Source organism: Podarcis filfolensis (assembly GCF_964270895.1).
Source record: "Podarcis filfolensis genome assembly, chromosome: 1".
Lineage (NCBI taxonomy): Eukaryota > Metazoa > Chordata > Lepidosauria > Squamata > Lacertidae > Podarcis > Podarcis filfolensis.
Window position 1 is genome coordinate 102,480,390 of NC_139604.1, and position 16,847 is coordinate 102,497,236.

At 38.3% G+C, this 16,847-nt stretch overlaps 1 protein-coding gene across 3 annotated transcripts in view; it reads right to left on the bottom strand.

Annotated features, from left to right (window-relative positions):
- Positions 1 to 1,267: 1,267 nt before the first annotated feature.
- Positions 1,268 to 16,847, bottom strand: part of SNX6 (sorting nexin 6) — a 29,653-nt gene continuing 14,073 nt past the window's right edge. For all 3 annotated transcript variants that reach the window (XM_083618151.1, XM_083618150.1, XM_083618152.1), the window contains 10 exons: positions 14,901 to 15,022; positions 13,985 to 14,108; positions 12,267 to 12,362; positions 10,634 to 10,739; positions 9,599 to 9,674; positions 5,276 to 5,315; positions 5,015 to 5,101; positions 3,958 to 4,117; positions 3,366 to 3,451; positions 1,268 to 1,959 (listed from right to left, as the gene is read on the bottom strand). In XM_083618151.1, coding sequence (XP_083474277.1) covers positions 1,906 to 1,959; positions 3,366 to 3,451; positions 3,958 to 4,117; positions 5,015 to 5,101; positions 5,276 to 5,315; positions 9,599 to 9,674; positions 10,634 to 10,739; positions 12,267 to 12,362; positions 13,985 to 14,108; positions 14,901 to 15,022 — 951 coding nt within the window. In that variant the 3' untranslated portion in view covers positions 1,268 to 1,905. The remainder of the gene's footprint in view (positions 1,960 to 3,365; positions 3,452 to 3,957; positions 4,118 to 5,014; positions 5,102 to 5,275; positions 5,316 to 9,598; positions 9,675 to 10,633; positions 10,740 to 12,266; positions 12,363 to 13,984; positions 14,109 to 14,900; positions 15,023 to 16,847) is intronic.

Genomic DNA, 16,847 nt, shown 5'->3' on the forward strand with positions numbered 1-16,847 from the left:
CCACAAGATGCATCAGTTAAGTTGTTGACTGAGGTACCCCATTCACATCCTATAATAGCTCTGCTGAGGGAACTGCACTGGTCACTAATGTGATACCAGGTGCAAGTTCCAAGGTTTCGCTTTTAGTATTGCAAAATAATAAGGAAGACACAGTATAATATCGATTTTTTATTATTTTGTTCACAGAAGATTGAGACAGGGAATTCTTTGCTGCTGCTAAATAAGTTCTAGGCCTCAGCCAGAAAATATGTAGCTGTCTTATACCAATTATAGTTTATTCTGACTGGCAGGAGTTCTTCAGGATCTAATCCAGGCTTCCTCAACCTTGGCCCTCCAGATGGTTTTTCTGGCCTACAACTCCCATGATCCCTAGCTAGCAGGACCAGTGGTCAGGGATGATGGGAATTGTAGTCTCAAAACATCTGGAGGAAGCCTGTCCTAATCCTTCTAACTAAAAATGGCAGGAATTGAAGCTAGAATATTCTTGCATGGAAAGCATGTGCTCTGTTCTGCGGCATGTGCCTTCACCAGAGGGTAGATGTTAGCAGGCTATAATAGGTGAGGTGCCAGGATATTCAAGCTTCTGTCTTCAGAGGAGACACATAACCTCCTCCTTCTGCACTATGCAACTTGTGGAAATGCTTTTTTGGCTTTAGCCTTCATCTAGGTAGAATGAGAGGGCTCCAGTACTTTTAAGAATCCTTACAGAAGGGTGAATTTTGCCTTGTATGGGCTTTTGCCATCACTGCTGCAGCAATGAGGGAAACAGGATTTGGTTAACAACAACAAAAAAATCTTCCTGTTCACCCCTTTAGAAATTTACAATAGATTCAAAATCTAGGCCTGGCAATCACAATCAAAATCCAAGCTGAAGTTTTCCCACAGCTTTTGATACACAACTCTTCATTTTCAAGCTGAAATCTAAGCCTTACAGAGCTATACTGTAAGGAAGGAAGTCCTCAATGGAAAGTAAGTGTCAGGTTGCAGCTGTAGCCTGTATTCCTACAAAAAAGTAATCATGTATGAAACAGTATCTGCCATTGAAACTCTACAAACTTGCTTATTCATTTCAGTGGAAGAGGTTTCAAACATTCCTTCTTTTGTTCATGCAGAGCTGCTCTTTCCATAAAGAATGGAGAAACTCAAATAGGGTTTCCGTGTGTGCTTGTTATATTTTATGGTATTTAGGAGGGAACCGACAAAATTAACACCTGAGTATGACGTGAAGAAAATTGTAAATTCACAAGACAATGACTACAAAATTTTAGAAAAAAACCCCACTGATTTCACAGTTTATTTTACAATAATTGGGATTAGTCTACAAGTTAAGGCAAACATACTAATGCATTTGCTTTCTTTTGAAGTCCTATTATAAAGATTACATAAAGTTTGCTCCAAAATTTCTAGGAAATGTTTGTTATTTGAAAAAAGTTAAGATGCTTGATAACATTATGTGGAATAACCAAGACAATGCTTATAGCAACAATATTCAAACACCTAGTGGCAATATTTAATCCATTTCAAAACCAATTGTTTCAAATCCTCAACTTCAGAAGTTACAAAGGTAGTAAGAGTGGCAGCAATATTTAATACTAGCTTTAACATGAACATAATTCTATTGGCTACTTTCACAAAAGAAAAAAGACCCAGAATTTGGTTTTCTGAACAATATGAACATACAATGATTAAATTAATGTGTAAATATTTGTGTATAACAACAACTATGCTGTTGCTTCATATGATCTGGAATTATTCTGGTGGGCTTAATGCTTTTGGGCAGAGGGGGAGCTTGTTTATGTGTCCTTTGTCAATCAATTTCTCCAGCAAGTTGTAAATGTCAATTCAGAGTCAGGAAGTAAACTCCAGTGGAAGGCAGCCCTTATTAATGGGAGGACAGATTCAGGTTTATGTATCTCCATTTAACACTGACAGACAGCTCTGCAACAGCTGTAAGTTACCCTGTAGTAAGAAAAAGAGCATAAAACAGAAGTTACTGCCTTTCCTCCGTCTTCTATAGTTCAAAATCTATATATTAAGTGAAGATGCAAATACATATAGCTTAGCCTTTCCTAACGTGTTGCCTTCCAGATGTTCTGGACCAGAACTGCCATCATCCTTGTCCATTGGCCATGCTGGCTGGGACTGATGGGATTTGTAGCCCAAAGCTTCTAGTGGGGAAGGCTGATAACAGGTTAACTGACAGGGTAAGCATTCTTATGTAAGCAGTTCTCAAGTTTCTTTTATATGGAACGCTGAGATTTTGCAGATGTTCTGGATATTCATTTTCATCAATGTCTATCACTGACATAAACGTGTTCAATAGGAGCACAGACAAAGGCCATTTTTCCTCAGGGGAGCAGCTTGTAATCACTCCATTCATTCTGTATCTTCATTAGTGCACATAATGGGTGCCGCAATAGATCACGCCAGAGTTACATTGTCACTACCCTGGCTGGAACAAGGTCTCAGAACACCCCAGACATTTCTCCACATTGCTGGGGTATCTGGATTTCCCATTCCAAGTGCAACATTTTATGCTGCACCATGTTAAGATCAATTTTAAATCATGAACACAAAAACCTTATTAACAGGAAGACAGAATCTTCCCCTACAGTTACAACTGATTCAAAGAACACACTTTTATTTTTATTTTTTTGAAGCGGAATAAGAATGTCAAGTATGCAAGCATAATTTGCCTAATAACTATTAGCCTCTGCCCATGAGAAAGGTCACTGTTCAAAATGTGTGAGCATTTGAAAGTTGCTACTTTTAAATGTAATCTTGGGGCCTCTCCCTTTTTGGGGTGATGATGCCCCCTCACTAGCATATCAGAACCAAGTAACACCAACCAGTAACTCAACTTAAGTAACATGATCCATAAACGTAGGTGAACTCTCTCTTGCTATTACATTATTATGCAGAAGTGGGTGTTTTTTTTAAATTAGAGGCATCTCTCACTTTTTGGCCAGAATCTCTGAGGTGGCTCACAACTTTTGTATGAGGGCAGAAAGCAGCACCTCAAAAATTTCAGCTCCCTTCTTTTTATTTTTAAATGGTGGGGGCTGAAAGGCCAAGTAGAAAAGACTTCTAAAAGAGAACACAGCACTCAGGTTTTCCCCATCAGAAAAAACTGTGGATACAGATGCAAAGTGGAACTAGTGCTCCAATACCTCCATTAATTTCAGTTTAACTTGCTGCCTCTTAAGGCCCATCAGAATAACTGCCTTTCTAATTCAGGGTGCAGTCCTAAATGTTTCAAAGAAACTATGTTACTTTCCCACTTTTATTTTTTTGGTGGAGTATCTATTCTGTTAAATTCTGCCATTAAGTGTAAGTAATTAAGCTAGAAGGAAAAATATTACCACCTTAGCATGCTTTAGTTCCAATTCTGCCAGTTCTACTAGATTCTTCCGGAATGCAGCAACTCTTCTAGTTTTAAAGTCTATAAGTTCTGCAGGAAATAAAAGTTTGGTATTCTATTAATACAATATAGAAGTGGATAAGACAATCCTACCTAGACCTAAGCACATGTAACTCTTTGGAGTCTCACTTTGTTTTAAATTCAGAGCTGCTGTTGGATTTAAGGATTCAATCCATTAAATGCTATGTGTATCTATGGGCAGAGATGTCAGTCTAGCAGTATTAAATATCCAGGTCATGTGAACTGGCATAGCTAGTGGATCATACTGCTCATAGATGAGTAGTCTTCATCAGATTCAGAAACCTTCACATATTTACCCAATTCTATGCAACCAGCCTTTGCATTTTGATATAGGAAATAGCACAAAACTAACTTTCAAAATACAGCAGTTTTTCTGTTTGTTGGTGTAGTTTTACAAAGGGATTTTTAATAAAATCAAAATGAGTTCTAATTCATTTATATCTGAAATGATAAAATAAGCTATTTTAAGTATATATAAATTTAAAAACTACCACGTTCCAAGAATGTTCAAATACCTTGTTTTGCTGATTCAGATATTTTTTCAAATTTCTGACAGCAAATTTGCTGAGTAGTTTCAGCTTGTAGCACATCTTTGTTCTTCGCTCTTGCTTTGTCCAGAGCCTTGTTAGCATTTTCATAATCCACTAATGACCTAGATCTTCTATACAGAAGGTCCTGCAATGAATAAAATAAGTAATAAAATCTACAGATTTTCACTTCCCTGTCCTCCTGGCAACAATCCTCTGGGTTAGCTTTTCAGCAAGAATGAGAGACACTAATTACCCCATGTGTGTGCACATGGGAGTATGAGGATCCAAACATATATAGGAAAAAATGGAATAATGCTTTGGTGGTTCTACCTTCTTGTACCAAATATATTATTGCTAGAGTAAAAATCTATTCAGGATTGCACATATTCTTTTGAGATCATTAGTTAAAGCATGTGAACGTTCTCAGTTTTCACTGAGTTACTCTGATATTAATTTAGGATATTCATACCCCATATTCCAATTTTAGCAATATTTTTATTTATTTGCTTTCTCATATTTACAGTCAAACCTCGACCCTCGAACGTAATCCATTCTGGAAGCCCATTCGGCTTCTGAAACGTTTGACAATTGAATTGCAGCTTCTGGTTGGTTTCAGGAGTTTCCTGCACTCAGCGGAAGCTGCGTGGGATGCTTGGCTTCCAAAAAACTTTCGAAAATCGGAACATTTACTTCCGGGTTTTCGGCATTCAGGAGCCGAAACGTTCCGAAACAGGTGTTTGGGATCTGAGGTTTGACTGTGTATCATTCCTTTCTTCTATCATTCCAAGGCAGCATACATGTGATGATCAATAGGCAATTACCCATCAAAGCCCTGACCAGACCCAGACCTGCTTACCTTCAGCTAGGCCACTCATCTGTTACTGTATCAAGTAACACTTTACGACCTTGTGCTACTGACTGATAAAAATCCAATATAAATCCTTTAAAATGTTCACTCATCCAGTTAGATCATTTTCTTTAGATGTGCTCCAAGGTGCCCTTTTAATAAAGCATACTTCTAACAGCAAAAATATAGATTCACCTTTGCAGCTTGTGATTCTCTCAGATAATATTTCAGAAGGTCTGAAAGTTTAAGGTCTTCATCAGCAGACACTCGTGCCTCTATTTTCTACACCAGAAAAAAATATTTCAGAAGCAATACTTTATGTAAATAATAATCAGAAGATTATATTTTAGAATGCACCAAAGCTATGGACACAATACAACAAAGGCAGACAGTATGGAAAATGGAGGAACAGAAAACCAATCCAGTTGAAATACTACAATACTTCATAATACATACCCTTGTTTTGTCAAACAACTCTGATACTTTCAGGAAAAATCTGTGAATGGAAAGTGAATTGTGAATGGGTATAGTCCATTTCTGTGCACTAAAAATATTATTTCTAGCTTGACTATTTGTTCCATGCAGGTGGTATTTTGCCTGATGAGCAGCAAAACCAATCACACACAAAAACAGTCTTGGTACCTCGAATAAAGGGGAGGGGAGAAATAACTGCTTGCCAGAAAGGTTCCTCACCCCTGCACTACAGAGATAGGAGGCATCACTTTCTCATGACAGAGGCACCACATGCTTGTGACTCTTCCAGTTTACCAGCTTCTTCGGGGCATATCTGCTTGCATAGCCTTGGAACTATGAATTCCATTAAATACTTCTTATTAAAGTGTCAAAAACAGATACCTATAAATGAATATTTTTACTTAGAATGGTGGCTATTTTGGACAAGGTTGAACAGTTTAAAAGGAATGTATTTTTTCCCTTATTCTCTTTGTAACCAACAAGATGCTCAGACTTTTTCAATGGTACTAAATCAAATACCTCTATTTACGAACTTAATTTGTTCCGGAGGTCCGTTCTTAACCTGAAACTGTTCTTAACTAGAGGCGTGCTTTCACTAATGGGGCCTCTTGCTGCCACTGTGCCACTGGCACACGATTTCCTTCTCATCCTGGGACAAAGTTCTCAACTCAAGGTAACCCTTCCAGGTTAGCGGAGTTTGTAACCTAAAGCGTTTGTAACTCGAGGTACCACTGTATTTCTTTCTTACTGAATGTGCAGTTAATAAATGGCAGACTAGACTAAAATGTACAAGAGAGCTGTAATCTTGCAAGAGGTAAGTTGAAGGAGATCGAAAAGTGAAAGGGAAATTGTTAGCTATATACAGTGGTATTCAGTGCTAGTCCTACTTAGGAAAGACCCTCTTAAGTTAAGGAACATGGCTAATCTAGGTTAATTAATTTCAATGGGTCTACTCTATGTAGTACTTAGTTGAAGATAATCCATACTCTCTTTTAAAAAACTTAGACTCCTGCTAAGCTTATTTCAGTAACATTTTCAATGAATTATAATCATAGTAGGGAGGGAAATCATCCTCAAGCAGAAAAACAGAGCTCATCTCCTTTGTTTGCAGGCAGTTGTAAAAGTTATTTTGCACATGTTTTTATTGCTACTCATTACAGTTATAATCATGATGGTACAGGTTAGATGCAGATAGTAATTTCCCCGCCCCACTGCCTTTCCAAGTAGACCAATGGGCACAGTTACTTAAAAAATCAATATAAAATATTTAAAGCTCAACTGAAAAATGAATCATAGCTGCAATATGATATCTACAGATCACCTTCCAGCCTGATACTAGACAAGAGAGCAAGGGTATGACCCAACAAACGTGCAAATCCAGATTCTATCCAAGACAAGGTCATGCTTGCTGGAGACACTGGCCTTCAAAGCTGTACCAGAGAAGGTGGGCCTAGCATATATATATAGAAGCCTGGTCTTTATCACATCTCAAAAAAACAGCACTAGATACATCAAACTGGAAGACTGCTGGATAGGATACCATAGAAACCCTGTGCCCGCTCACCCATCAAGTCTGCTACACTCAAAATGCAAACAGACACAACTGGAAAATACTAACTTCACCCCCATTCAGAATCAAATCCTGGATAGCAAATATGTCAGTGCTGACATAACATTCAGCAGCAAGACTTATAGACCTAATAGACTGTATATGTGATAGCTAGGAGAAGAGGTTGCAGCTACAGGTTTTCCAGTGGTTCTGTTCCCCCCTGTATAGTACTGTATACCCAAATCATGGTTCCCACTCAGAAAGCATATCCTACTCATTGTTGCTAACAGTCACTCTCAGAACAGGGAAACAGGCCATTATAATGTTACTGAGCTAAAAGTGCATCCAAAAAATTACTAAGTGAATGAATGTGTCTCTCAAAAGTACCTTCCTAATATGGAAAATACAGCAAACAGCTGTTTATTTTGAAGCCAACATATTTGCAGGTTGGGTTCAATTTTTAAATCCTGTACATTGCTCTTTTCTAAATATTAATGGGTGAGAAATTTGAAGTCACTGACAACACAGACCAGTTATTGAGTGGTCACTTAAAACACTAATTTAGGCCAATGTGGCAGTTAGTGTTTACTGTTGTATATATTCATTCTGATTTTTTCTTTTATTTCTCCTGTAAGCTGCTTTGAATGGATTTCTGTCAGAAAAAGCTAAATAAAAGTAAATATAATTTCAAGTCCTACATTTGCAGAAGTATTGCTTTTTATTAAAGTTTCTAATGGTATCACAGTAAGATAGTGATAATAATTACAACATTACCAGCACAGTTCTTGATCTTGCAGTCAAGTCCTGCCCACAACTCCCTCTCTATAGTCAGAAAGATATTAGGCAAGGGCAGTGTGGTCCAAAGGGCTAGGTGAATGGAGCAAGAGACTGTCTCAGCTTCTGCCTCTCCATTCCTCCATTTGTGTGACCAGATAAAAGGCTCAAGTAAAGAGTCAAATATTTAGGCATATCCCAAAATGCCACCCAAACATCAGAGCACTTTGCATGCAGGGCATATAATCTTCTTAGTCCCAAGCACTGTAAAGTTAATAAATTTCAAGCTCTACATAATCTAAGCAGGCCAAGGCAATACTAGGAAAATATTACTGGTTTTTTAATGAAGTGGTTAGCTCCTTTCAGCTTTACAAATAAACACTAGTATAAACAAGATAGGACAGGGGACAACAGCCTTTTTCAGGGTTACTAGACAGACTTAAAACAAGTCAGGGTCAAAAGTCAGAAAACTAAGACAACTTATGGTAGCAATGTTACAAGGCTTCTGCAGCTTGCAAATATTTGTTAGACTTGCATTTTTTGGGTCTTTGTATCTCAGCAGTTTTTACACAGATAAAAGTGTTTTTCTGCTGTCATTTACTGCACTTGGAAAATTAAACAGAATTTGGAGGCTTAGCATTCCTGGAATTTGAGGTCAAACAAAGTAACAAGTCCTCTTTAGAAAAATCAAAACCATGGGGGGAAAGTCACATAGCTCAGCTATCTCACTTGGAGCATGTAGGCCCTAGAGAACTGGAGGAAAAGGATTTTTTGCACTCTTCTAAATATATGTGTGCATTCTATGTTCTGGAAAAGGGTGGGGATGATGAATGGACTCATCTATGTTGCTAGCTGCCAAATTCACAGTGAATTACCTGGTTATTAGCCTAATTCTGCTTTGACAGGGGCAAAGGGAGTTGCATTTTGGCTTAAAACAGCCAGGGTTATTATGCCTACTACCTGCCTTTGGGAAGCATATCTAACCACTTATTCAGGCCAGAATGAAAGTACAGAATTAGACAAAGATCTCTTGACATACGGTACCAGAAAATGTGGCTCTCAGGTTGAGGGCCAAGTTACACTACAGTTTTATGACAAGGAGCAGGAGCAGCTACACACAAATGCACAAACAGATTGAAATCTTAGAGATACCACTTTGATAAAACTACAAACCACTGTAGGAGCTCAAGATGCCTGTCTCAACAATCTGCCCAGAAAAGTACCAGAATCATGAAATGAAGGAAGAGTAATTTACTAGTGAACTTATATTCAATTAAGAAAACATTTTTGGCCATACAGTATGATTTTTTTCCCCAGAAAGTAGCTTTAATGCTTTATACACTTAAAGTACCTAGGCCTATACAATTATGTGTAACAGCATGTGAGGTGGCCTTGATTTAAATTTGATTTAAATTTTCAATTTCAAGTTTGGTGCAAAAAATCAAAGAATGTGAATTCACTGCACTGCCCCCATTGAATAAAAGTATCTGTACAGTTTTTGGTTGCCATCTGAACAAATTTACCCATGAATAAACATGTATATTAACTAATTATATCATTCTCAATGCATTAAAATGAATATTCTGCTATTTTAAATGAAAATTCTCTAATATTCTCATTAATGGAGAATATTCTCAAGAATATTCTCCAAAAGATTATTCTTGAGAATTTAACATCACTAACTTCATTTCTCTCAAATGCCTCTGACCTCAGCTGCACTATTGAGATGATTCTTTTAAGTTGTTATTCTGAGGAAAGCAAACACAGTAAGATCCTGCCACAATTCCCTGCTACATTAAAAAGTTATTTCTATTCCCAACAGTCACCACATTAAAGGAGGTAAAACACCGTGTGTTCAGGAAACAAAGCAACCAGATGCCATCTTTCAAAAACAAGAATTAAGTACCACTAATATTAGGTAGACATAACTTTACAAAATCCTGTTCAGAGTCCATGTTTCATCATTTTTCAAAAATACTTACTTGCATATATCTGTGGAATCTTGTGTTCCCAATGTATACAATGAAGAGCCAATTCTATTGCAGTCATCTGCAACATCTGGAAAAGAAAAAGCACTCCAATTGTTTCATTATGCCACAAAAGGATTCCAAAACACATTAACATCAGACAATGTACTATACTCCAGCTTACTTTCCAGTATTTGCAGGACCCAAGTCTGCAAATCAATACTGTATACAGTAGTAGATGTGGAACTAAATAAATGTCGTATTGCTTAAGCTTTGCCATATTTGCAAATCACACATTTGCAAACCACTTCTAGAATGAAATTTGATTGTAGGAGTTAATCATACCATTTTGAATCCTGGGAATCCTACCTTAATTAATTTAATAAAGCTGTTTAAAAGTTACCCAATAAACAGGAGTGATCCATTTTAAAGCCCAAGAGTTTCTGGAACTCCCAAATGTGTGGATTTGAGGGAAACTGCAGCCTGGCCTCATTTACATGCAACAAGTCATGGTTTGTTTTAACTATGGGTTTGGTTGAACAAACAAAGATCAGTCTTGCAGATGTGAAAAGTAACCGTGGCTTGTTTTGCCTAATGTTGGCTCATGACGCATAATAAACCATGATTAGCGCAAGCCAAGTGTCATCAGCCTGCTTCAAATCATGGTTCGGGTGCATTTGGAAAGTCAAACAAACCGCAGTTAAACTAAACAAACTATGGTTTAGGAATGTGCTTGTGGAAACTCTGCAGTGCAGGGGTGGGCGAAGTGCCAAAAAGATAAGAGGGAACAGACTTCTGTCCATATCCTTCAACATCTGGTCTTAATTCCTATCTATTTATCTCATCACTAAGTCATTAATATTTCTCTGTTATCCCAAATATTCTTTTGCTTGCACAAATATTCTAGAGCGCTAGAACACTCCTATCAATATGCAACCTATAAACAGATTTATGCAATTTTGCATCATTTATACCAAGGTCCAAAACCAGGTTTCTTTGAAATGTGTCATCCATCCAACATTGTTTCTGTTCCAAGAAAACCATACTTACTCTTGTGGGATCTTGTCATTTTATCAGACTTCATAGAGGAATCCTTGACACGGTTGTGGTACTCTACAAGGAATGTTCTTTCATGTTCAAAGAAGTCATCTACATCCTGCGTAGCAATACAGAATCATTTTTCAAGGATGCAATTAGCCATTGGCATCCTTGCCTACAGCAAAATAGAACTGTCTTCAACAAACAAATGAGGAAGCCCCAGGACAGAAAGAGCAACAAGGTGGCCGTAGTTCACTGCAGGACTTAAAAGGGCAAAAGGAATGAAGACATTCCATCGTGGTAGCTATGAGACAAGACCAATAAAAATAATCTGTCTGAAATTAGTTTACATGCTGGAAAGCTTGGGTAAAGGGGAAGAAAAAATAGTCTCTTGGCAAAAGAGGCATCAAATTTAGCACTAGGCAACTCGCCCTGGGAAGGGGATTTTGCAGAAGGCCTGGGGAAGTAGAGCTTGGAAGGAACTCTAAGAGTTACTTTATCAGGCATGTGGAACCAGTGGCCAACAATAGTTTTTAAAACCAGGCTCAGTATCAAAAGTATCTACGCATTAAAAATTTTATTCAGTTGTCTCTTCATGTCTGATGGGTTACCATGGGAATGGTATAAGAAGTTAAAATGCATCAGTAAAATTCTCCATGTACTTCCTGCAAGCTAGGAGATATGTAGAGAGTGTAAGAAATGCCTTCACCTGAATACTGTGGCACTCGATCAATATTCAACATAGCACAGAAGCAATTTTTTGCAGAACTCATCAATACTGAAACGGTGATGGATAGAAACTCCTAAAGGTAATATTTTTAATCACTGGGACTACGATAGTCCATGAACTTTTCAGAAGGTGAGGGTCCACATTCCAAACACAGCCATTTGGATACCACATTTCGGCATGCAAATCCCTGAAGTTTCAATTCCAGTATGGGAAACTCAATGCTGGAACTACCGTATTATGTGTGAGTTTTGCAATCATATATTACTTTAGTTGCAAGTATAAGACATGGAAAGTATAAACTGAAGTTATTTCCTTGGCAAGCATTTAACAGATAGATTGATTGCATGGAGAAAGCAGCTCTCTAGAAGGCAAAACCAGTTAAGAACCAGCTTGCAATTTCTACTCCTGAAATAATTGCAACTGCATATTCCTTCTGGAGAGCTACAAAGATCCAACACTGCCCAAGGACACCACTCCTGAGCAATGTCCCCTTCTAACTCCCACAACAGCCTTCATAAATGTTTCTTGCAACATGCTCACAATATGAGTAAAACCTGCCACTTTTTAAAAATGGAGATGTTCTGTAATATTACTGTTACATGGAATACAAATAATCTATGGAAACTTCTTGAGCTCGCTTATTGGCTACTAGTCACAATGACTGTGTACTACTAGTATCTGAGACGGTATGCCTCTGATTACCAATTACTGAAGAGCATGAGAGGGACAGTGCTGCTGCTCTCATGTCCTGCATCTGGCTGGCTAATATGAGAGCACGATGTGGGACTAGACAGGCCTTTGGCATGATCCAGAAGGGATTTTCTTATGTTGGTCTCTTGCCACATTCCCATTGGCAAATCTGTAGAATATTCACAAAGGAAGTATAGATATATTAAATGGCTAAATAGGAATCACCTTTACTCCAGAAACGATCACACCATCTGCAGACTTAACCATGTTTTTGAAGAAGTCTTCAAGTTTCTCCTTCTTATTTTTCCCACGGACACTCAACTGGAATACAGAAAAACACAACATCTGGTTACTGTGTCTCCTTTCTTCAGCATTCTTGCATCTGTTCTAATTTTATGTTATCCTGAATCCATTTTATGGTTGTGTGCCACAAAAGTATTTTTTTAAAAAATAAAATACTTAGTCCAAGCAACTTTTGTTTTCAGAAAGTCAAAATGTAATAGTAAAAGTAATTCTACATACAGATCAGTGGGATAAACTTGGATTAAATCCTGTTATTTGTTGTTGGCAGCTAATTTAATTATGCTTCTTATAAAATTTCTGTCCTGAATCTACTGCCAATCAGTTAGGAATATCAGTCCACTGGTTCATCTAGCTCAGGATTGCCTAGAACAGGGGTTGTCCACCTGGTCCCTACTGCCCACCAGTGGGCATTTCAGGATTCTAGGTGGGCGGTAGGGGTTTCTACGGCACAAACTGAATCCTCCTGCTATCGAGCACTGGTGGGCGGTAAGGAAATTTTACCTTCAAGAAAGATGCATTAGTGGGCGGTAGGTATAAAAAGGTTGACCAACTCTGGTCTATATCCATGGTTCCCAACATGGGGAATATAGACCAGTGGTTCCCAGAAAAGGCTGGGAACCACTGGTCTATATTGACTGGCAGGGGCTCTCTAGGGTTTCAGACTGAGGTGTCTGACCCCCAACTTGTACCTTTTTCATTGCTATCACACCATCAGCTTTTCACTGAGCTATCCATCATGAGCAAGATCTGTCCTGTAATGTCACAGCCAGTTCAGACCCCATCACTGCATACATGAAATTAAGATTTTTGTCCCGGTCTGCATCATTTTACAATTATAATGAATCCCAGTTATATTGTATATCATTTTAAATGTGTTTGTGGAAGGGGGCTTCTTGGTTTGTTCTCGATCTTATTATGTATTTTGTGTTCTTTTGTATTTTTATGTTGTGAAGCAGCCTATGATCTTTGGATTAAGGGTGCTACCTAAATGTAATAAATAAATAAATAAAAACATTTTGCTTTTCGTTCACCCAATTGCAGAAGATTCTTTTGGAGATTTCCATGGTCCCCTTAAGCTATCCTGAGCAACTAGCTGTTGCTTGAAAACACATCTGCCTCAGGACTTGCTTTTGACTCGAGATCAGCCATGAGCAAGTCAAATAGCACCCCATAATTCATATCTTTGGGGGAATCCTACTCCTTAATTTCTTCCATTGGGATAATTGTTCATCTATTCCTACTCTGTGCTTCCTGCTCTTTAACCAATTTCCATAAGAAGACCTGTCCCCTTATTCCATAAGAAAGTTTAGCTTTTGATAAAGGACTCTGTCAAAAGGTTTTAGGAAATCCGAGTTAGATCACCTCATCAAGATGACATACTCAGAAATTCTAAAGGTTTAGAAAGGCAAGGCTTGTTACAGAAACTATGCTGATGTTTCCTCAGCTGGATTTGTTATATACATGCTTAATTCTATCTTTAAACAATACTTCCTGCCAATTTATCCATTAGTTTCTCACATTGTATTTGAAAATAAGGAGACCTTTGTTCTTTATCTTATTTCAAAATAAGATAAACTTATTTATAAATCTTATGACATACAAACTGTCGTAAATTGCTCCAACGAATGAAATATACTCACATCCTGATTATATTCCAAGAAGACATGGAAATTTAAGTCTTTTCTCAAAATGGGATGAGCTGCTACACGACACAAGAAGACTTCATGCATGGCTACGGTCTTCTTGAAGATTGCCAAATACTCACTAAATATTTAAAAACAAACCAACAGCAGAGGTACAATTATAGAAGTAGAATTTCTACATTAAGTACAAAACATTTCAGTCAGTAACTTACAACAGACTGTTGACTTTCAAGCACAATGCAGTACGTTGTATTTAGTACCCACCCATTTTTTTTGGCCCATGTTGCTAGATCACGATGTTGCCATTACAATGGGATCCACAAAAGAAGTAGAATTGCGCTTTCAAGGTCTATACTTTAGGCTTCACAACTCTATAGCCATAATTCACATTCCTTAGACCTCTAAAACCTCCCTTGCCTCTGTATTTCAGTTCTGGCAATAATATAACAGTGTTTCTGTGCTGTGAATGTATTTTATGCCCCAGTCCTTTCTTCATGTCTCTACCACCTATTATTTGCTGAGGTCCCTGCTTTCCCCTGCTTTGAAAAACTTCCTTTGGCCCTTGTGAACATTTGCCATGCAAATATTGAAAATAAGTTTATAAATAAATATATCCTCTCAGAATTGTTTCAAGGCTTAAAACACTGCATCAAATTCATCCAAGCTAGTATAGGATTCAAAATGTGATTACATTCTTTTTCAAAAAAGAAATGTAGCTTCTCTCGCATTGAGCATCTCCCCACCCAACCTTCCATGCTTCTCACCATTTTGGCCATTACATGTACACTTTTCATCATGATAATTTACTAGTTACTTGCTTGGGGGTCATTGCTCAACTCTGCTTCTTACAGTGGAAGTGACTAAAAAGTACTAGAAAGCTGGAAGTACAGGAAGTACTAAAATATACACATACGCTTCTAGTTCTTGCTTCATCTTGGTGAATTCTTCCTTAGTCATCGATCCTTCTCCTTCACCAAGCTTCTGTAATTTCTCTCTTGAGGCATCAAAATCAGGCCTTGGTGGTGCTGGTGGAATCTGTCAAATGAGTACATCAGAATGTACTTCTGAATTCTTGTCAAAGCAAAAACTTTCTGAACCAAGATACAATAAGCTGCTTATGAACCTGGATACAAATATTTCTCTCCATGTGACAGCCACCTTCCTAGGTCTCATGTCATTTAAGTGGAAGGTAAAAGGTAAAGGGGCCCCTGACCATTAGGTCCAGTCGTGGCCGACTCTGGGGTTGCGGTGCTCATCTCGCTTTATTGGCCGAGGGAGCCGGCATACAGCTTCCAGGTCATGTGGCCAGCATGACTAAGCCGCTTCTGGAGAACAAGAGCAGTGCACGGAAACACCGTTTACCTTCCCGCCAGAGTGGTACCTATTTATCTACTTGCACTTTGACATGCTTTCAAACTGCTAGGTGGGCAGGAGCAGGCACCGAGCAACGGGAGCTCACCCCGTCATGGGGATTCGAACTGCCAACCTTCTGATCGGCAAGTCCTAGGCTCTGTGGTTTAACCCACAGTGCCACCCGCGTCCCATAAGTGGAAGGAGTTCCTAGCTAAAACAGAGTATATCCTTCTGCTCCAGCCTACCCTTCCCCTTTAAAGCCACCAGATAAAATGCCACCAGACTGGCTACCGGCAGATACAGACTCCTTCTGCCTTTGGCAGGCCCCTCCCGCTAGGCTATAGGTAGTCATGGAGCCCCTCAGACAAGAGATGTGCCAAACTTCTCTTCTGTAACGAAATTCTGTCTTCCCAGTTGAACCCCAGGGGCAGTTCCAGGTTTCACAAGTTAACCTTATAATTCCCCAATGAACAGACAAGAAAGATATTCCACACACAAAGAAGATATGTATCCCCATATAATACATAACAGTTAACCCAATAGCTCAGCTGGTGGAGTACGAGACTCTTGATCTCAAGATTGTGGATTTGAATCCCATGTTGGGCAAAGGTTCTTGCTCTGCAGCGGGTTGGACTAGATTACCCTCGCAGTGCCTTCCAACTCTACAATTCTGTGATTCTATAATTTAACATCAAAAAATTGAGCGAATCCTAAAAACCTCTTTCAGGTATATATCAAAGGAGATGGACGTATTGTCCATTCAAGTAAGGACAATATAAACAGTCCTGGACAGTAAAGTCTAATTGCTTCACACTCCATGCTACCAAAGTTGTTGGGGGAAAATGTTGCCTCATGATAGAGTTAGCTGTGCATATAGATGTGAAGTGTTATTTTAAAAATGCAATTATTTGCTTGTACTATATTTAAAGCTGCTGCGCTTGATTCACCTATTCTAATTAGTGGGCTTCTTAAGGTTAGATTTAGTTCCTAATATTACTTTTAATGTTTAACAAAAGCACTTTTAATGTTTAACAAAGCATTAAAACCCAAAACGGTCAGTATAAAGTTTTAGAACAGCTAGGCATCACACGTTCACATACCTTAGTACAGAGAGCTTTTCAATAGAAATTATTCTTCTTGGCAGTTCTGAATTTATTTAGAAGTATTCCAACAAAAATCAGACAGGATTACTGGAAAGTCTATACCACAGACAAGCAACTTTTAAAAAGTCACTGCACTTTAAGTCCTAACCACTTACCAGTGACAAACCACAACATTCAAACACAATGTCAAATCTATACATAACCAATTCATAATCCTCAGCAATTTTTCTACAAAGTAAAATTAATGAGACCATAAGTTACACAATATATAAACCTCAAGAAAATTAGCTGAATGCTTTGCTGTGCAGCAGCACAAAGGTCAAATGTTAGGCCCCAGGAGACCCCCCAGCCCATAGTGCACTGACACATACTGCCTCCTGCACTTAGATGTCACCCACTATCAG